This window comes from Suricata suricatta, chromosome 3 (assembly GCF_006229205.1).
Source record: "Suricata suricatta isolate VVHF042 chromosome 3, meerkat_22Aug2017_6uvM2_HiC, whole genome shotgun sequence".
NCBI lineage: Eukaryota > Metazoa > Chordata > Mammalia > Carnivora > Herpestidae > Suricata > Suricata suricatta.
Window position 1 is genome coordinate 143,713,630 of NC_043702.1, and position 21,748 is coordinate 143,735,377.

The following is a 21,748-nucleotide window of genomic DNA, read 5'->3' on the forward strand; positions in this document are numbered from 1 at the left end:
CCCATTTTTCTCAGAACTCAAAAAAACCACTTATGTTAATGTGAGGTTTTGTAGCATTGGGGTCACAAAGGGAAATAATAAGTAACATCGCTATCCCTATGCTCAGGTCCTAAATCTTTTGAGAATAAAGCAACAGAAACCTAAGTGTCAGTTTCAACTAATAAAGAGAGGTGCCTGGGTGACTCAGTCAGTTATGCATCTGACTTCGTCTCAGGTCATGATCTCACAGTCCGTGGGTTTGAGCCCCGCATCGGGCTCTGTGCTGGCAACTCAGAGCCTGGAGCCTGCTTCAGATTCTTTGTTTCCCTCTCTCTCTCTCTGCCCTTCCCCAACTCATGCTCCATCTCTCTCTCTCTCTCTCAAAAATAAACAAACATTAGAAAAAATAAACTAATAAAGAAAACACTGGAAAACAGTTTCATGACAGACAAAATGAGCTGGCTAACTGAACTGCAAAACCAGACACTAGACGCCTAGACCCAAGGGGCACTCGGGCACCAAGATCAAGCCTCCCCAAACACAGCATGAAAAGTTCATGGAAAGCTCCTGTTTCTGGGAGATACATTAGATTCCAAGAAGAAGCAAGGAGCTCAGTCAGGTTTCCTCAAATCACTTTTACAAATTTACAAAGGGAGTAAGTTATTCTACTTCCCCCAGAGCAAACTTGGGGACCGTGGCTGAGAGACACATCCAGGGAAGGAAACATCAGGAGTCAGGGAGAAATATCCATCCTTAACTCAAAACACACACGATTATTAAAATTACGTCAATAGCTTCATAAATCAATAAAAACATAAAAAGCATATCAGGAATCAGCCAATTGGTATTTTGTGAAGTACAATTCACATTACAGTGTTTTCATTTTTTTGCAGTACCTGATGGCGTTTTAGGTCTGTTTTTAGTTTGTATTTTCTCCAAGTTGTCTGTATAAGTCGAGCAGCTCTTGTTTCTTTACAAAGATCCAAAAGCCTTGCACAAAGAAATGACAAATAGGTAATAACCACCTAAGAGACAACAGAAGAGATGAAACAGATGTTTAACAAAGAATATGCAACTTACTGTCACCTTCTGAGACTCATTAAGTTATCAGTTAGGAAACTCTTCTACGTACCTTTTCATCAGGAATCGTATTGGACATATCAGAATGATGAATCATAGCAGGTATTCCCCCAAGGTCTCTAACTGCACACCTCACCAACTGAAAATTTTTCTTCTCATTTTCTAGAAGTTCTTTGTATAGTTCTGAAGTGTTTTCCACTATGCAAATAAAAAGGAGATTAGATGGCTCCAGTCAAAAATCTGACATGGCAAAGAAAAAGCCTGAAGCGTTCATCAGCCAAAAGGGACTAACCATGGTCAAATGCTTTAAGAGACAAATCCAGAGAACTTCCATCAGATTCAGTTGATGAATTTAACACTACCGAACCAGTCTGTGTGCATTCTACGGTTTGAGTAGTACGCTGACATATAGCATCAAAAGGCACATAGTAAGGATGGTAGTGATGGATCAGGTAACATAACACACGCCCATCTGAGAAAGACACTGTAAAATTCTCCACCTGATTGGAAATACCAGAAAAATAATTAACTGTCAGTAATATATGTTATTAATGGTTTTATAGTCTATATTTCCTTTTAATAGCTAAGAATATCACATTAGGTGCTAATAGGACCTAGAAGAATACCATATTTATAGCCAAATTCTCCATTATAAAAACCTATTTCAAAAATAAAATTTAAGGGGCATCCGTGTGGCTCAGTTGAGTGTCCAACTTTGGCTCAGGTCACGATCTCCAGATTCATGAGTTTGAGCCCTGTGCTGGGCTCTGTACTGCTCAGAGCCTGAAGGCTGCTTCAGATCTGGGCCTCCCTCTCTCTGTCCCTCCCCTAGTCATGCTCTGTCTCTTTCTCAAAAATAAATAAACGTTTTAAAAAATTTTGATTATTGTGCTGGGAGAAATAGGATCCCTCAAAAAATTCACATCCATCCTAGAACCTCAGAATGTCACATTATTTATCCATAGAGTCACTGCAGATTTAATTTGTTGAGATGAGGTCATACAGTAGTAGGGTAGGTTACAGTACCAATATGTCTGGTATTCCTGTATGGAGAGAGACATAGAGGCAGACAAGGAAGATACTGTGTGAGGACAGAGGTGGAGACTGGAGTAATGTGTCCACAGTGAAGGAATACCAAGGATTGCCGGCAACAACAGAAGTGAAGAGAAAGGTTTGGAACACATTCTCCACTAGTCTTTAATGGCTCTCTAGTATTTAGTTAAAACATAGCATATTATCCATATATCTGACAAGTGTTCTATAACCAGAGTTGTTCAAGGTATAATAGTTTACTATATTTAGTTCCATGTATTCTGTACCATTTTTCTGGCTTCATAGTCTCTACCAGGTATTCTATTCATTTTTACATATTTACACTTAAAAGTACACTTCATACAGAAATATAGTATCAATCTAATAAATACTCAACTTAGATTTTTCCTCCTCCTTGTACCCAGTGGTCAGGTTCTCTACTGATCCTTTTTGCAATGTGGGTTTATTTGAATTTACCTTTCATAAAAAGCATGTGATCCTTAGGTGTCCCAGTTTTGTACAAGTGTCTCCTATTAAAACTCCTGACTTGAACAATTTTTCTTTGTCATCGTGGATTATACAATTGGTGACAGATTAGATAAAATACGGCAGGTGAAAATATCTTCACTCATTTGAGGAAACGTTTGCTTATATATAAACTAAATTATTTAAGAAATGCAATCAAATATTTCATGAATGAAGTTTGGCTTTAACCGGAATGTATTTAAAGATACTGAAAAAGATGTATTTAAAGATACAGAAAAAGAAACTTACTTTTTTATTATAGAAAGCACAAACAGCATTTACCCAGTCCATCAACAGCTTTATGCTTTCACTATATTGTTCAAAAGAACCACTATTCCTTTTGTCTTTTTTCTTACTGGTAATAGCATCAGAATGGCGTGATAGTGCAGACATTGTTTTCTTGAGACTCAGTGTGTGTTTTAAAAAGTCAATTTCTTTTTTTAACTGATCTAAGTTAAGGGAAATATCCACCTGAAACACACAAGAAAAGGATAAGTCTCTGTATGTTTTCCGTATATCATTTGTAACCCATTGAAGTTAGTCTTCTTCTTTAAGGCAAACACAGTTTATGCAGAAGAGATAAGAATACATCCTGGCTAATGTGTGGCATGTGAGTCATATATCAGATTTGGGACCACACAAACCTGGGTTCTAGTCTCATCTCTGCTTCCTATCAACGATGTTGACTTTTAGCTTTAGTTTCCTTACTTTAGGTAATGAAAACACCTACCTTACAGGGGTGTCGTGAAGATTAAATTAGAATATATATAAAGCAATTACCACAGTTCCTTGGACAGAATAAACCCTACTAATAAGTAATAAGCATCCTTATTTGATGCAAAATACTTTTATAACCACTACGGAAAATTGATAAAAAATGCAAAATTTACAAAGTGTACAATACCTGAAAAGCAAATGCTATTTTCCAAAGTAATGCAAGAGTTTTTTCTCTGTGTCTATCCACAATATCTTTAGATAGGATCGCATTTCCTGTAAATGAAAAAAGTTTGTTAGCACAATATATGTACATATCAATTTTTAGTGAGAAGAAAAATTTTTATCTTTACTAAATTTTTACCATGGTCATCATTTAATTGAATTCCTCGTGATCTAAGAATTTGAAGAACAATGTCGACGTTGTGCATCTTCTGAAGACGACTTATTGCAGGAATCCTGAGTCTCTTTGAGAGATTCCAGTCCCGTGTGAGAAGTTCCATGATTCGCCTAACAATAAAGGAATTTTCAGAGAACACTGTCATATAAAAACATGCGGGAAAAGCCCCTTGCATCAAAAGGCGGGTCTCAAACTGTACTCCAAAATGTCATAAATATCCTGTCCTTAACCTCCCCACACTGAGATGCTAAGGATCTGTCAATGTATGATTGTTCTTATTATGGGAAGAAATAAACTTAACTTTGCTTTAAAAAAACAAATAAACAAACAAAAAACAGGGGTGCCTGGATGGCTCAGTTGATTAAATGTCTGACTCTTGATTTTGTTTCTAGTCATGTTCTCACGGTTTGTGAGATTGAGTCCTGTGTTGGGCTCAGCATTGATAGCATGGGATCTGCTTGGGATTCTCCGTCTCCCTCTTTCTTTGCCCCTCCCTGGCTCAGGCGCTCTCTCTCTCTCGCTCTCTCGCTCTCTCTCTCTCTCTCTCTCAAAATAAATAAAAAATAAACTTAACATGCACACACACATATAAAAACAAAACAAAATATATATGCAAGATGAACTTTATTTAAATACAGTTATCACCCACATAAATCTTCAACATTTAAAGAATTTTAGGTTAGAAAGATCCCAAAAAACTATCTGAAAACTATTGTTTCATCTTTAGCAAATAAGAGTCATTCTCATTTTAAGTCTGGGGTTTGAGGTCTATGAACAGAATGAAAAAAAAAAAAGATGAGACACACACAAATGCACACATGAACAAATTTAATAGAGTTCTACAGGGAAAAAGAAAGGGAAAGGAGGCTACTGTACCCTACAATCAAGCAAGCGCTTTCTTTTCTTAGTCCTCATAGCAAATCCCGCAATCCGGCATTATTACCTCATTATTATTGCAACTGAAGAAACCAAAGCCCAGAGACATTAAGTAAACTGCTTGTGGTCACATGGCTAATAAAGACAGAACTGAGATCAGGATTCAAACTCAGTTTTCTCAGATTCCAAAGTTATCCTGTTATATATACCAGAGTATTGTAAAAATAGGAGTATCCGCCTTAAAAAGATATATATACTACAATTTAAATTCAAACCCCTAATATCATCTAGGTCACTAGTACTTTACTGGACAATAATCAGTATTTCTACAGTAAAAGCAAGCTTCAATGGATTATTATATGTAGCCAAAATTTGGCAGAATTGGTTATAGAACCATAATTTTTAAAGATTAGAAAGCAACTTAAGATCATTCCAGGAAAACTGTCCAAACAACACATGAAGCATTTCTGCAACAGCAGACCACTTGATCTCCTATGGCATTAGTACATAAATCACTCTGAAGCATTCTCAAATAATCTCAGAGATCTATGATCAGTTTGCTAACACTGAAGAAAGTAGAAATCTGGCATACATGGTCAAGTATCTTAATTAGTGAGAGTTTCCGATCAAATAAAAAGCATCAACATTTAACACTGCTAAGTCCTTAGTAACTCTCATAAAAATATAAAAAATGTCTTTTATTGTGGAAAATAGCACTAAACATAAACTCAATCACTGCCCCTCCTGGGAAGTGGAAAAAGTCTAAAACTGTGAATTCCTATTGACCAGAAAACAGATGTGATGGCTTGGATTTATGAAATGAGCAAATTAAATACAAAAAGAAAACACGTGAAACATTTTCAGCAAATGCTCTCACCTGAATGGAAATTCCTCGAGCAAGAAAAAACTACAGTAAAGTTCAAAAGCTATTACCTTTTTGTGAGAACATATGATCAGAAAAGAATGTTCATGGAGATTTAACTTGGAAGGAAGCATGTGACATGTATGTCACTTCTGAAGATCCCTTCCTCACAAATGTCAAACGAAACAGAAATAAGACAAATGTCCCAATGTGGATATGCTAACGTGGCCAAGTGTAGCACCGTGCTCAAGGCCGCTCCTTCCAAAGCAGGAATAGCTCACTGGATTCACATAAAAGCCAATTCTGAAGATTCTAGTTTGTTACTGACAAATGCTGTGTGCTTTGAAGCCAGACATCCTGAGTTTATGTCCCAATACCCTGGTATAAAAGTTGGGCAAGCCCTGTTACTCCATCTTATTTTTTCTCATATGTAAGGGAAGGTTATTAATATGCTGCTAGAACTGCTCCCAAATGATGTAGTACTCATGAAACCACTGATGATATATGGGTCACTTAAATGTTTGATATTTTAATTACTCCATGCTTGTCCCAACTCCTATTCTGGGGCAGCAATAATTTCTACTCACAGTGACCCTTGTCACTGCCAGCATGGAAAAAAAATGTGGAAAGAAGACAAGGTTTAAAAATGACACATTTTATGACGCCTCGGTGGTTTGGTCAGTTAAAGTGTCCGACTTCAGCTCAGGTCATGCTCTCTAAGTCTGTGAGTTCGAGCCCCATGTTGGGCTCTGTGCTGACAGCTTAGAGCCTGAAGTCCGCTTCGGATTCTGTGTCTCCTCCGCTCTCTGCCCCTCCCCTGCTTTCTCTCTCTCTCAAAAATAAACAAACATTTAAAAAAAAAGTGTTGCAGATACTCACTCCAAGTTTTTTAATCCTAAAAATTTATTATTTATATGAAAGATCAGGAAAGACTATATAAATGCAGAAAAGTGTTTCCCAGAAAATTTTAGTCTATTCCATTACGGAAAATAATTGTATTTCTTATACTCACACAAGACGCACTCCACATTGCAAGTCTACGGCAAGATTTGTAACAGCAAAATCAAATTCATCAAATGGTGTCTGAACATGGTTAACAGGTAATCCCAAAAAGCTAAGGTGACGGGAAAGGTCACCTTCACCACTTAGGAAGTCTCGTGAAAAAGCCAGAAGAATTTCTTTGCTAGTCTACGGAGAAACAAGTTGTAGGTATTATATTCCAAAATTATAATTTTGTTTACAACAACAAATTCTTAAAATTCTGTACATATAGAAATGAAGTAAAATTAATGGTAGTATTAAAAAAATGTCAGAAGGTGCCTGGGTGGCTTAGTCAGTTAAGTGTCCAACTCTTGGTTTCAGCTCAGGTCATGATCTCACAGTTCATGGGATCGAGCCTCACATCAGGCACTGTGCTGACAGTGTGGGGAGAGATTCTCTCTCTTCCTCTCTCTCTCTTTCTCTACTCGTCTCCTGCTCTTGCACTTGTTCTCTCTCTCTCTCAAAATAAACAAATACACATTTAAAAAAAACGTCAGTTTATATCATATGGTAATAATGAATATATATGTCCAACTTAAGGCCTTTAAAAAATTGCTCTTGGGGCACCTGGGTGGCTCAGTTGGTTAAGTGTCCGACTTCGGCTCAGGTCATGATCTCACAGTTCATGGGTTTGAGCCCTGAGTCAGGATCTGTGCTGATAACTCAGAGCCTGGAGCCTGCTTCCAATTCTGTGTGTCCCTCTCTCTGCCCCTCCCCTGCTCATGATCTGTCTCTTTCTGTCTCTCAAAAATAAATAAGTGTTAAAGAAAATTTACGAAAATTGCTATTAATAGACTCCAACAATTAGTATTAATTTGATAATATGCTAAATTAGAAAAGAAATCTCTCCCCAGCCCCAAGTTAATTCCTCAGAAGTGTAGTTTCTTGATTTTCAAATCAAAGTTAATGGGGTGTGCTGGTGAAAAGTCAGCCAATAAGTTAGGTGCGGTTAGCACTACTAGGAAGACAGACTACGCAGGCATTCCTACTCCACTCCAGAGTACTGTGGGAAACTTAAAAGTTTTTAAGGAGAAAATACATAGGAGAAACAAACAAGCAAAAAAAGTGTTATGTGAAATGTAAAATAAAATGAAAACTATACCTTGAATTCAGCATCTTTCCAGAAAAGACAAGGATCATGATCGATAAGTCTGGAGATTTTGGCATAATCAAGGAAACAAACCAACAACAATAACTTTTTCAATGTAAATTTAGACAAAGCTTCTTCATGACCTTCAATAAAGTACAAAAAAAAAAGTAGCAAGTTAATCTGTGAAAGACAAGCTTCACCTTAAAATATGATAATAATGTACTAATAAAGAAAATTAATAGTATTTCCAGTTCACAGAGGAGGAAACAGAGGCCTAGAGATATCAAGTGATTTAGTCTGTCTCATGCAACAAATATTTAATGAGCACCTACTATGCAGGTAACATCCTAGGCAGTGCATATATGGTGGCAAACTAAAACAACTAGGATCTCCACAGGCCTTACTGCCTACTTCTGGGGACAGGGTGAGTAGAAACAAAAAAAAAAGTAACAATAATTGTAGTGATGTAGGAAATGAGGGGGAATGATGAGGATAAAGAAAGGGAGGAGAGAGGGACTCTTCATACTGGCAGCACTAGAAGGTAAAATTTAAACAGAGACAGGAAGAGTAAGAAGACAGTGTGTGGAAAGGACAGAGCGGGGGCTGAGCCACTGACCCTCTCTATACAGGTGAGGAACACTGGGGTGTCTATACTCCGCGGCTACATCGGGATTCCAGAGTAAGCGATTCAGAATGAACACAGCCAACCCTGTGACATCACTGTTATCTTCCAAAGATATGAGTTCTCCATAAATTGTCTGAAAAGAAAGAAATTAAAGCTGAAGTCCAGACTAGGTTACCTTTAAGAAGCCATTCAGTTTTAAAATTCTAAGTATTACTTTCCATTTGGTTTTAAAATTCTAAGTATTACTGAGCCACGCACCAAGCAAAAAACTCAAACTCGACAACATTTTTATGAGAAGTGTTACATCAGTATGACTACAGGTTTGAGCTTCGGCATCAGACTGGTATCGATTCAAATCCTGATTACTAATTGGCATTTGGCATATTACTTAAACTTAAGCTTCAGTTTTGTCAGTGAAATGGAAATAATAATACACACCTAACTGGGTTTTGAAAAGGTTTCAATTAGAGAATATATTTAAAACAGCCTAGTATTACCATTTGTAAAAGTTCAAAAAGAAGTGTGCTATACCTGTTATTATATCAAGTACCAAATTATAGATACTTAAGAAAACTAACAGGAAAGTTCTTTTGTGATGATACAGCAATAATAAATAATGGCATGATCTAGTTACCTGATGAGTATTAAAAGACCCTAAATTCTATACTCAAAGATCAGTTAAACTAACCAATGACTTTATAAGTGAAATGATATTTTGTTACAGAATCTATTAAAAATGTACAATAAAAAGTCTACTAAAGGAATATATAATGAAAAAGTACATAAAGTAGATAATATAATGTATTAAAAAGTAATAAAAAAGTTTTTTAAGTATATTATTTCAAAAACTGACGTGTATGCATGTACTCACCTCTAGGCCAATTCGTAGCCACAAAGGATTATATGATAACAGCCAATTCAGGACTTTCTGCCTTTCTCCTACAATGCATGTGAAAAGCATGTAAACTCAGACCACTAATCAAATAGACAATAAATAAAAGCTTCTGGAGAGAAATCAGTGGGGAAAAAGATAATCATGTATATGAAATCAGTTAACTTAAATATATATCCATTCTTACATGTATATGTGATCATATTAAAGTGCCTAAGGTTTTAGGCAGCAAAGTGAAATCATGTACAAATCTGACTCGAAAATACAAAATCTCAAGAGTTTTAAGAACTAATCTCAACATTTCTAAATCTTCTTACCCACATCTTTCCAGAGGTGTCTATCTTTTCGAACAATCAACCGCCTAGCTTCAATTTCAATTTCAAGCCTCTTAATAGCTTTGACCATTTTTTCAGAAGTAAATAAACGACACGCTGCACGACGTAATCGATTCAGCCTGCACCGAGCAGTGTAAGCTCTGAGAGACATCTCATCTTTTGTAGGAGCTCTAGGAACACTGATTTTATGCTGACTCTCCACTCCCAAGAGAAAAGCAGCAGCATTTACTGGATAAAAACAAAAGGAAGAAGAATGTTTCTGGTTAACTACAGATTCGTATCCTTAAATCCAGCAATAAATGCAGTTTAAGATAGCCAAAATAGGATATACTCTCTGCTCCTTCCAAGCTTGCTCTTACCTTTCCCGCCTCAAAGTATAAGTGTCACCTTCACTCAGTACCGTAGGTCCTTCTATCACTGCAGCGCTATCATCACTAACCAAAACTAATGATATGGTCTCCTAACTGGTTTTTCTGTTTCTATCCTCTTATAAATTTAAAGAAAAAAAGCTCCAAAAGAACGTGACTTTTAAAAAAATCAATTAAAATGCAATTTGAAATTTTATAAAACACATCTTCTCCCAAAAAGAGAACTAAGTATCAGGCTCTGTTTACTTTTGGAGAAAAGAAAACCAGCCTTAGAGATCATCTAGTCAAGGGGCCTTTTAATGTAAAAATCCTATACATTGTTCTTTAACTGAACACTCTCCCTGAACCCTGTAATAGTGGAGACACTTAAAGATAGCCTATGTGATGGCTTGGCAATTTAAATGTTTACAAAGATTCTTCCTTGAGTTGAACTGATTCCTATCATTTCTATGCAAGAGTAGCAAAAGGTAAGTTTCCTTCTCTCTCAGGAAAAAGCCTTCAGATGTTTTAAGGGGCTACATGTTTCCATCTTGTTCTACACCTGAGTCTTCCCATTTCCAGAACAAACACTAAGCTGTTTCTCCATGTAAACTGGTTTTAAGATTCCTCAAAATTGTATAGCTTGTCTACACACATCTTAAACTAAGGTATGTGGAGGTGGAGACAACAACAAAAAAGGGAAGACACATGCCTGAAAGATCAGGTCACGCAAGACTATCAGATTCACTCACCAGACACTGCACTTTACTAATGTGGGTAAGACTGAATTGGATTTCTTAGGAATCAGGTTTTACTCTTAACTCAAACTGAACTTGTATTAAAATAAAACTCATTCCCCTGAAAAGCTGAAATTGGAATTGGCTGATGAACAAGAATGGAAAGCAAAAAGCAAAAAAAAAAAAATCAGTACTTTCAGTATAGAATTCCCTAAAAATTCTCACGTATATGAATCTTTAGCATTCACGCCAATGAATCAGTGAACTATGCCATTAACTATAATATATATGTATAATTAAAAAATGAAAATTCCTGTTAAAACAAGATTAACAAACATTAATTTAATGTTTTACCTTCAGAAATGTTTGTTTTTACAGTGAAGTCATCAGGAGTTAATATAAAATTCAGCCACCAAGTGAAGCCCTGCTCCTGCTTTTCCTTCCAGCGTTCGTCATAAAACATGTTCTGTGCAGCAAACGGCATTGGGTGTCTGGGAATATCTAAGAGTATAACTGGTTTATTGCATGAGAAATTCTCTTTTAAATTAGTATGCAATACATAGCACAAGATCATTTTTACTAGCAAAACCACCTTTAAAATACTGAACAATATTTGCTTTTCCACTATTTGCGGAAAACAGTTGAAAGAGCCTTAGGTATAAAATATAATCAAAGTTTAAAGGGAAAAGTACAGCTGTATCTCCTGTTTATTTAAAAATCCTAAGTTACCTCAGTCACTTTCACCGAAGTCTGAGAAAAATTCTAATTGTGATTTGAACTCACATTTTTAAAATGCCTCAAGGCTTTAATTCAGCAAAAACCTATCAATTCATTTCCATTTGAAATGCCATTAATGCTTCATTCCATAGCAGTTTTTCAGTGACTTTAAAGACAGTGAACACTTACCTGTTTTTAATGGTTTTATGAAGGTCAGAGTAGACTGTGCCACAGCAATAATGGGTTTTGTCCTTTTGTTTGCTTTAGAACTAGGAGTTCTATATACTGACGAATCTAAAATAAGTTAGAAAACAGAACAATAACATTAAAAATGAAATAAATTCCATGAGTGAAGCCTCTTAAGGTTGAATTTGGGTTCTTCAGTTCCACATCCATTTAACCAGTACTGAATAACTACCATGTAGCCGGCACTACGCTATGAACACGGTGGTCAATAAAACCTACATCCGGAACTTACAGACCAGAAGCTACACTTTACCTTGTGTCTATAGGAGCCAGGAGTCACATTCAATCAGAATTTATTTTATGTATATATTGCAGATTCTCTGGCAGGTGCTGAGAAGGCAGAGGGGAAGATACGGCCCCCGCCCTTAGGAAGTTCTCGGTCTAGTACAGAAGTTTAAAAGGAATTACAATACACTACCTAGAGGAACAACACAGCAGCACTGAGAACAAGGAGAAGGGACAGCTAACTTCACTTAAAAGGGCAGGACAGCCCTCCGAAATGGAAAACACTTGAGAGGACTTTTGAAGCGGAAGTTAGGCAGGAAGAATGTGGTCTGTTGACAGAACTGCAAAGTGCCTTAATAAAAAATATGAATCAGAAAAACAATACAAGAAGAGGCTGAAAGAAGTAGAAAAGAGTTCAATCATAATAAAAAGAATAGTGGCAGCTAATGTTTGAATACCTTTTTGCAGGCACTATCATAATCTTTTAATATAGAATACCTCATGCAATTATCCCAGAAAACCTATAAGAAGTGTGTTATTATTATTATCATCCTCATTTTACATAATGAGGATACTGGAGCTTAGAGCAACTAAGCTGGTTGGCTGAAGTCATACAAGTTAGTGCTACAGGCCCAGAGCCTGCACTATTGGCTAGGTGGAAGTACCTGGAATGCCAATGAAAGATTTAAATCTAGGAAGTGACACCACCATTTATATTTTAGAAAACAGTGGCCAATGGAATAAAAGGGGTCAAGACTAGAGACGGAAAGCTAGGAGGAAGCTATTACAGCGGCGCAAGTTAGCTTTTAGGAGAATTTAAAACAGAAGCAGTAGAGACAAATTAGAAAAATTATTCTAATAGCACCTACAAGCCTTAATGGCCACGGGCTCGGCAGGTGACAAAGAATGACAACTGCAAATGATGTCCAGGTTATCTCACCCCCGTGACTGAGGAGACAGTAGGGGGTGCCTACAAAGGAAACCACAGTAAGAGTCACAGTGGCAAAGCGTCGATATAGGTTATATCAGAATAGCAGTTCACTTTCAAAAGCAGGTGTCATCAGATTATACACCTACTACATATAAGTAAAGAGCTAATAAAAGACAGAAGGGGGCAAACTGTGACCCACAGGCAAAATCCAACCACTCCGTACAGTCTGCAATCCAAGAATAGTTTTCACATTTTAAGAAAGTTGAGAAAAAATCAAAATGACTGTATTTCACAACACATGAAAATTACATGAAATTCAAAACTTAGCATCCATAAATAAAATTTTACTGGAACACAGAGGCACTTATTCATTTACACATTGTCCATGACTCTTTTTCCTTCTACAATAGTGGAGGTCTTATAGTTGCAATAGAGATCATTTGGCCTGCAACACCTAAATTTTTATTATCTGGACCCTTAGAGGAAAAATTTGCTTGGTTTTGATTTAGAAAGATTGCAAATCTTTGCCCTTTGTGAAAATAAGGAACACAATCAATTGTGACATAATACTTAGGTTCTGAGTTTCTTTGTGTTCGACCTTTTAAATATTAAGAGGAAAAATTCCTCATTCTGGAACACTGCAGAAGCTAGTCCCTCTGCATGGAGTCACTTTATTCTGTGAGAAGCCCTTCCTGGAACCATCTCACAGCTCCTTGCCATTCACAAAAGCCAAGTAAAGTGCCTCTATTTCTGTGCTTTCATGATTCCCTGGGCATAGCTCAGTCAGAGGACTGAGAGCAACTTGAAGATGAAAATTCTACCTTTTCTCCTCATATCCATAAAGCCTAGAACACTGCATAGCACACAGTAGGCACCTTATCAATACTGAATAGATGCATCTTGGAAAACTGACTTCTCTCTCTGCTCTCATAGGTTCATCAAATAGAAAAAAGAGTCAGACATTCTTAGTGACTTACCATACTCTCATTTAGGCTAATAAGTCAGATACTCAATGTATCTAATTCTCTTTAAACCCTGAAAAGAGCCTCAACTAGGTGGCCACCTTAAAGAAACTATAGGTTCAAATGTCAACACTTCTGCGACTTATTTACTAAGTCATTAATTCATCATTTATTGTACACCTTATAGAAAGTGAAAACAGGTATAGGTGTATACCTTATTCTCAAAGAATTTGTTATCTGGTCAGATAAGATCTATAGGAAACAAGAAAACAACACAAGCAAAGAAACAGAGTTTACAGGTACATATAAGATGCCATATATACCGAATTCAAATTTGCTTAGGGAAGGTACCTAGAGGGAAATTATCAGGGAGTCGAGCTAATAAAAGTTGATTATAGTACTTGAAATAAATGAAAGGTTTGAATTACTGAGAAAACAACAGGTAAGAAAGTGAGGAAGAGAACACATGGTCAGGAAGAAGACAAGGATGGCCCCTCTTGCCACTGTTATTCAACACAGTATAACTGGGCAAAGGAAAGAAACAACAGGTGTCCAAATTAGAAAGAGAGAGGTAAAACTGTCACTATTGGCAGATGAAATATTATATCTAGAAAACCCTAAAGACTCTAACATAAAACTGTTGGAATTAATGAGCGCAGGAAAGATGCAGGATACGAAATCAATATATGAAAATCTGTTGCATTTTTATACACTAACAACAATCAGAAAGAGAAATTAAGAAAACAATTCCATTTACTATAGCATCAAAAGAGTAAAATGCCTAGGAATAAATTTAACTAAGGAAGTGAAAGACCTGTACACTGGAAACTGTAAGACACTAATAAAAGAAACTGAAGACAAAAATAGACAGACATTCCAGGGTCCTGAATTTAAAGAATCAACATTGTTAAAATGTTCATATTATTCAAATATTCATATTATTCATATCTGTAGCAATCTACAGATTCAATGAAATTCCTATCAAAATTCCAATGGCATTTTTCACAGGAATAAAACAATCTTAAAATTTCTATGGAACCACAAAAGCCCTGAAATAGCCAAAGCAACCTTGAGAAAGAAGAACAAAGCTGAAGGCATAACACTCTAAAATTTCAAAGTATTGCCTTGGTTGCTACTGGAAAAGACTACAGAGAAGTCAAAGGTGAAAACAAGGTCTCTTAGTAGGCCCTGCAACGTCACAGACTAAATCAGGTACTACTGGAAATGGTGAGAAATGATCAAATTCTGTATTTGTAAGAAAGAGAATATACAGTTTGTTATTTGGAGTGCCTGAGTAGCTCAGTTGGTTAAGCATTAGCCTCTTGGTTTTGGCTCAGGTCATGATCTCATGGTTCCTGAGACTGACCCTCACATAGGGCTTAGGGCTGACAGCGCAGAGCCTGCTTGGGATTCTCTCTCTCTACCCCTCTGGCTCGCTCGCTCTCTTTCTCTCTCTCTCTCTTAAAATAAGTAAATAAACTTAATTTTTTAAAACATTTATTCATTTTTTTGAGAGACAGAGAGAGAGAGAGAGAGAGAGAGAGAGAGAGAGAGAGCGTGCGCGCGCATTAGTAGGGGAGGGGCAAAGAGAGAGAGACATACACACAGAACCTGAAGCAGGTTCCAGGTTCTGGGCTGTCAGCACAGAGCCTGATGTGGGACTGGAACTCATGAACCATCAGACCATGACCTGAGACAAAGTCAGCTACTTAACCAATTGAGCCATCCAGGCACCCCAACAAATAAACTTAAAAAAAAAAAAAAAAGAATTTGTTGATGGACTAAATTTGGAATCAGACAGACTGTTTGAATTCATAAAGAAAAGGTTGGAGAGAAACACGCTTAAGGACATTTACAAGGTTTGGGCCTGAGATGAGAGGTCACAACAGGAAGTGCCGTGAGGGAAGTAACATGTCAGTATCACGGGAGAGGGGACAGCAAGGTTTCGGCTTTGGACAAGTTAAAGATGTTCACTAGATAGTGAAGCAGAAATGTTATATGTTGGATAAATGAGTCTGCAGATTAGAGGTCCATCCTAAAGATGCAAAATTGGGCGGCTGCCATGGATGGGCAGCACTGACAGCTAGGAGATGGAATGAGAGCATTAACAGAATGAGTACAAGTATGACAAAGGCTCAATGACTAAGCCTTCACTTACTCCAGGATTTAGCGGCCACGGTGATAAAGAGCACTCACTGCATGAGGAAAACGGAGAAGCAGTCAGCAAAGTAGGAAGAGAACCAGGAGAGAGTGGGGATAGCAGAATAAAGTGTTCCAAGAAGGCAGAGGTTCAAAGCATCCAACAGTTTGCTAATAGTCCAAGATGAAGATTGAGACATATTTATCGGATTTAACAGTAAGGAGGTATCAAGGACCTTGATAAGAAAAGTTTCAGTGAAGTAGTCAAAACTGGATTGGAGTGGGTTCAAAAAATTGGGCAGGAATTATAAACAGCTAAACAAGCAACTTTCTAAGTGATTTTTTACATTAAAAAGCACTTTTTAATTCAAGTGTCAATATTAGACAAAAAAGTATCCATATCCCAGTGAACTATCACAAAGTGAAAACAAGGTTTTTTAAGGAGTTTTGCTCAAAATAAAGCAGAAGAATGGAGCAGGTATAAGTGATATTAATAAGATGTTTGTTTTTCTTCTTTTTTTTCAAGAGATGGAAGTAATAATAGTGTATTTGTGCTAGAAATGACCCAGTAGAGAGTAAAAACTGAAGATATGAGACAGACAATTGCTAGAGCGACACCCTTGGGTTGAAGGGCACAGGATCCGGTGTGCGCAAGGATCTGTGTCAGCACAGGGCCTGCTTGGGATTCTGTCCCTCTCCCTCTCTGCCCTTCCCCCACTCTCTCTCTCAAAAATAAACAAACATTAAAAAATATTGTATAGATAACAATTATTTTGTGTGATTGTTATGAGTGTTAAATGAGGTAATAGTACAGCACTCAGAGCTGGGTCCAACAGAACACTTGCTCAGTCCATGTTACCTCCTATTATCAGCCATGAAAGGAGGAATGAGAGGTGTCAGAAGTTTCAGGTGAAAAGAAGGGAGGGTAGCGTACAGTAAACCAATATAAGCCAATAAATCCAAAAAGATATAGTCAAAAAGTTAAGGGCTTGCTTGAAATTAGTGGTCATTAACTTAAAAACCAACCAACAAGGTTCAGGCACAGAGCAGAGAGGTTTGGGACTGGGATTGAATTTGCTAGACAAATACAATGAGGGAGATGAATAAAAAGATGATGAGTTATGGAATCCAAGCTGTATTAAGTGGGAAAGTAAGGACATGTCAGAGTGAGGACTATGGAAATCATGATGGATTAAAGGATTGTATGCATAGGAGGAGGAGAAAAAATGTTGGAGCTGGGTTTCCAGAGAAAATGCTAAAATCACAGAGATGGTGATGGGAGATGGAGATGCTTTTAGGAGAGTGTGGCTTAAGTGTGGCCTGGACTAAGGTGAGGCAAGCGAAGTACTCCCCTGGTGTAAAACTTGAGATGGGTACAAATCACTTGTAATCAAGGTAAGCATTTTCTTTTCTTTATTTATTTATTTTTTAATTTTTTTACATTTATTTATTTTTGAGAGACAGAGCTAAAGCGGATGAGGGGCAGAGAGAAAAGGAGACAGAATCTGAAGAAGGCTCTAGGCTCTGAGCGAACATTCAGCACAGAGCCTAATGTGGGGCTCAAACCCACGAACTGTGAGATCCTGACCTGAGCCGAGGTTGGATGCTTAGCCAATCAAGCCACCCAGGCGCCCCAAGATAAGTATTTTAATGCACTATTTTTTAAAAATGGAAATTAATGCAAAAACATTATAATGAACAAAATATCAAAGTTTAAGTAAGAACAAAATCAAAACGATTTTAGAATTCAGTCCCACACTTTTCCATCTTCTACTAAGCAAACTGGTAAATGAAAAGTACAACTTAATGCAAGCTTACCCATAGGACATTAACTAAACACAAACAAACAGAAAATATGCTCCTTATATATGTACTTTCATTAAAGATTTTACAAACAAGACTCACCAGTTTTCTTCTTCAGGTTTGATTTCTCTCTGTTGCTAATACGTGTGGAGATGGGTGTTACCATCTTTTTTGTTTTTTTAACAGTTGACGTTTTAGATTCCACAGGAGAAAAATGGATTCTTTTGATTTCTTGTACTTCTGTATGTTCTGTAACTGTAACTCTCACATGTGCATCTTCCTTGTTTCCCTCACTCTTTCTTTTACGGGCAACTAAAGCAGTCTTTGAGGAAGGAGCAATCGTATTTTTACAACTGCTAGATCTACTGAACACAGGATCTATAACTGGAAGACAAGACTGAAAACCACTTTTCTCTTTTTGATTATCTGTTACTTTTTCAAATTCACCTGGGACACTGTTGAGGCATCTTTTTGCCTTCGGTTTATTAGTCTCAGTTTGGTTTTCTCTGCTGTGAGCGAGTTTGCTTTTAGTAACAGTGGCAGAAAGTATTGGGCGTCTTGTAAGTTTATCATGGTTATAACTAGAACTATTCTGAATTGCAGAAAATTTAGGCTGACTTTTTGTAACACTGTAGCAATCTGACTTCATTTCTAAAGCTTTGGGTTCTTCAAAAATAGCTTTGGGAGACTGTGAACCCTGACCTTCACGAACACAAGGTAAAACTCCATTTGTTCTCTGATCTTGAGGAGACTGTGAGACCTGAGAATTTTTATTTGATAATGATGATAATTTACATGTTTGCTGAGATATACATATATATGCCATATTATCTTTTACAAACTGATTTGGAGACAGAATTGTGTTAATTGACTCTGATTCTAGATCCTGATTTAATCCATAATTATCATTTATGAAAGAATCTGGGCTTAAAATTGTCCGGTAAGTTTCAGGTACAGTTTTTGATTCCAAATGCACAGGCTTTGAATTATCTTTCATAAATGTATCTGATGAAAGACATGTTGCTACCTCTAGTTCATTATTAGCTGCGTGGCTATTATTTACAAAGGAATCTGGACTTAGAAAATTTCCTTGGCTTTGTGTGATGTTCCAAGTTGAAGAACAGGTTGGGGTAAGAATAAGTTTACTATTCTCTTCAATTTGGCCACTCATATTATTTACGGAGTTAAAAGAAGTTTCACTTATAACTTTCTCATTAAAATTAAAATCTTCCGAACCATTGGCACCTTCTACTTTCAACAATTCCCCGTTTTCACAGGCATGAAGAGATGTGTATGTAGTAGACCGACGTACGGAAAGAGGCAAGGAAGTCTCACCATGGTATTCTTTGAAAATGGGACTAATAGGAGAAATTGGTATTTTATTTTCTTCAAGGTTTAAAGAATTGTTTTCTGTTAGGAAACAGCCTTCTTTCATGGCCAAATTTTCACAAGCTTGTAGTGGGCTCCGAACTCTGTCAACTTTTTGGGAAACACAAAATGTTTTATTAACATTTTGAATATAGGAAATCCCCTTATTACTCGAAGAGGCTGACACTTTCTTCTTATTAATTGTGTCCCAAAGACTCCTCTGCAAAAATAAGCAAACATACAGATTAAGTTGACAGCTCCTGAAAATCAGCAATATTATGCATGTTCCTTTAAGACTTATCAAAACAATTTTTATATGTTATTATTTTCTTAAAGCAAATCACAGAATGATTAAAACTTATTACCTTTTTCTTTTTCTGCTCTTCTGCATTTCCTAGCAATATAGCTTGGTGTTTCAGAACATCATTCACAAGAAAGGTCACAATCTCTCTTACTCGGCCTTCTTTTAATGGTGTCCAGTTAACAGAAATAGTAATTTTTTCTTTAGGCTACAATCAAAGAACACATTTTGAATGACTATAAAAGTAGTGATGCATAATAATCAAAACCTATTATGTCCAATTTAGAATATAGTATAGGGTTAATAATTGTTGGTCATCAATACTCTACACCATAATAACATTTAACAGGTCAAATATATTTTCCCACCCTATCTCATTTCATTATAAGGAAAAAAGCCACTAGTAATAATAACATTCAACAAGAAATTAAAATTATAATAAAATCTTAACTGCATCTATAGATGCATAGTCCGGCAAGAATTTGTGAATGCTAAACCCTGACAACGACAAAACAAATTGTGTCCGTTGTTTTTCAGGGGAGAAGAGACACGTTTTGTTTTAGAGTAGAAACCATAAAATATCATAAACAGCTAGTTTTAAAATATAACATTTTAAATAAGTGAGGGGTGCCTGGGTGGTTTAGTTGGTTCAGTCTCTGACTTTGGCTCAGGTCATGATCTCACAGTCAGTGAGTTGCAGCCCTGCATTCAGGCTCTGAGCTGACAGTGTGGAGCCTGCGTGGGACTCACACTCTCTCTCTCTCTCTCTCTCTCTCTCTCTCTCTCTCTCTCTTTCTCTCTCTCTCTCTGCCCCTCCTCTGCTCTCTTTCTCTCCTCTCTCAAAAATAAATCAATAAACATTAAAAAACTAAATATAAAGGAATGTAACTTAAAAAGAGTGAACTTTAACTCTGTAAAACAGCATATTCTAACAATACACAATGAAAAAAACCATAAGACAACTTTAGTCCACATTACAAAAAGAAATAAAAAAGTATTATATTGATGGGGGGAAAAAACCTCTCTCTCCACAGAAAGAAAAGTAAGCATACATAAGGCGGAGAGGAGAGAAAGCAAGTGTAACTGAACCACTGCCTGCACACACCTCACCGGACCTCAGATGAGACCCTCCTCCCACTACCCCCAGAAGCAGTTGCTTAGACAACTCTTCAGACTCCATCAGTTAATGGCTTATTTTCATACTTCAGACGTTCTGCTCAGTGGAAAGGCCACAGCCATTAAAATAAGAACATACATTTTCTAGTTGGTAAGAGAGATGGGAACATTCCCATGGCCAATACAATGCAATAAAGGTAGCTGGGTTGTTCTTGAAACAAGTCATAATTGGATTCCCCCATTAAAACTACACTACAGCAAAGGAAAAATGATTCAAATATTTAAGCGTGCAAACAAAAAATCACACAAAAACACCCCACACAAACCCTTAACAGGTGCTTTTTTTTTTTTTTTTTTTTTTGCTGTAGACACATTCAGCCAAAACAAAGCTCACTATTTCACCTGCATAGTAACCCTGACTCTATCTGTTGTCAGTTTCCCTTCTACATAGGGAAAATAAAATGCATATGAAGATGACTGATAGGAAGCAAAGTTTTTTTGAAAGCTGCTCTAACCAAGGTACTCCTGGCAATCCTAAAAACAGATAGATGCATAGATAAAAGTCTTAACTCTAGAACTTCAAGTCGTTGGCAACGTCTTAGGTCTATAAAAAGCTATTTAATAGAAGTCTATTAGAAAGTTCTAGTGATGCTCCCTGCACGCGCGGTGAACTGCTGTCACCGCCCAAGTTACCGCCCACCCAAGCCTTCCATAGGGCTTGTGGGACAAGGCCCAGACCGGAGTCAGTGAAAAAGATTTACCGGTCTTTCCTTTGTGGCTCTCTTCCAAGCCGCGCCCCTCCTGGGAGGGGGCGGGAGAGCCCGCAGAGGGGGCGCGGGCCGGGGCACGCCCAGCCCACCACCTACCTGCAGCTCAAAGGATCGCGGCGAGATGCTGAAGCCCTGCTCCGCGGCTGGGAAGTGGGAGATCTTCACTTCAGCCACCTCCTCGTTAGGGTTGTCCAGAGCCAGAGGCAGCGTCCGCGAGGCTCCGAGGCGCACATCCCCGAAGCAGAGGAAAGGCGACCTGCAGAAGTGGCTGAGAGACAGGACCGGCGGGGAAGCTACCGCCTCCTCGGCCGCTGAGCCCCGCGGCCTGGCCGACGGCCTCCGCTCGGTGGGGCTCACCTCCCAGCTTCGCCCCACACGCCGGGTCGCCATGGCAGCTTCGCGACGCCCCCCGGAAATTCTGGCGCCGCTCCCACCTGGCTACTCCGGAGCTGGGAACCCGACCGCGTCTCCTCGGGGGCGGCTGTGGAGGTCGTGAGAGCGAATTCCCTCCCTTTCGTTTCTAGTAGCTGACACGCCAGAAAAAAAATGAAACAAACGCCACAAATTCGCAAACTCCAAAGAGGAGCAAGACAAGTGCGGCCCTAACTCGGTTTAAACTTCTCGCCTCCACCAAT

The 21,748-nt window shown here is 37.8% G+C and overlaps 1 protein-coding gene across 1 annotated transcript in view; it reads right to left on the minus strand.

Moving 5' to 3' along the window:
• Positions 1-21,748, minus strand: part of ASPM (abnormal spindle microtubule assembly) — a 51,292-nt gene extending 29,544 nt beyond the window's left edge. The window contains exons 1-16 of the mRNA XM_029935399.1: positions 21,210-21,748; positions 19,292-19,435; positions 17,661-19,146; positions 11,442-11,546; positions 10,890-11,036; positions 9,434-9,679; positions 9,096-9,163; positions 8,216-8,357; positions 7,612-7,742; positions 6,481-6,656; positions 3,695-3,840; positions 3,521-3,606; positions 2,866-3,087; positions 1,352-1,559; positions 1,112-1,257; positions 876-1,004 (exon numbers count right to left, since the gene is read on the minus strand). Of these exons, the coding sequence (XP_029791259.1) occupies positions 876-1,004; positions 1,112-1,257; positions 1,352-1,559; positions 2,866-3,087; positions 3,521-3,606; positions 3,695-3,840; positions 6,481-6,656; positions 7,612-7,742; positions 8,216-8,357; positions 9,096-9,163; positions 9,434-9,679; positions 10,890-11,036; positions 11,442-11,546; positions 17,661-19,146; positions 19,292-19,435; positions 21,210-21,503 (3,876 nt within the window). The 5' untranslated portion in view covers positions 21,504-21,748. The remainder of the gene's footprint in view (positions 1-875; positions 1,005-1,111; positions 1,258-1,351; positions 1,560-2,865; positions 3,088-3,520; positions 3,607-3,694; positions 3,841-6,480; positions 6,657-7,611; positions 7,743-8,215; positions 8,358-9,095; positions 9,164-9,433; positions 9,680-10,889; positions 11,037-11,441; positions 11,547-17,660; positions 19,147-19,291; positions 19,436-21,209) is intronic.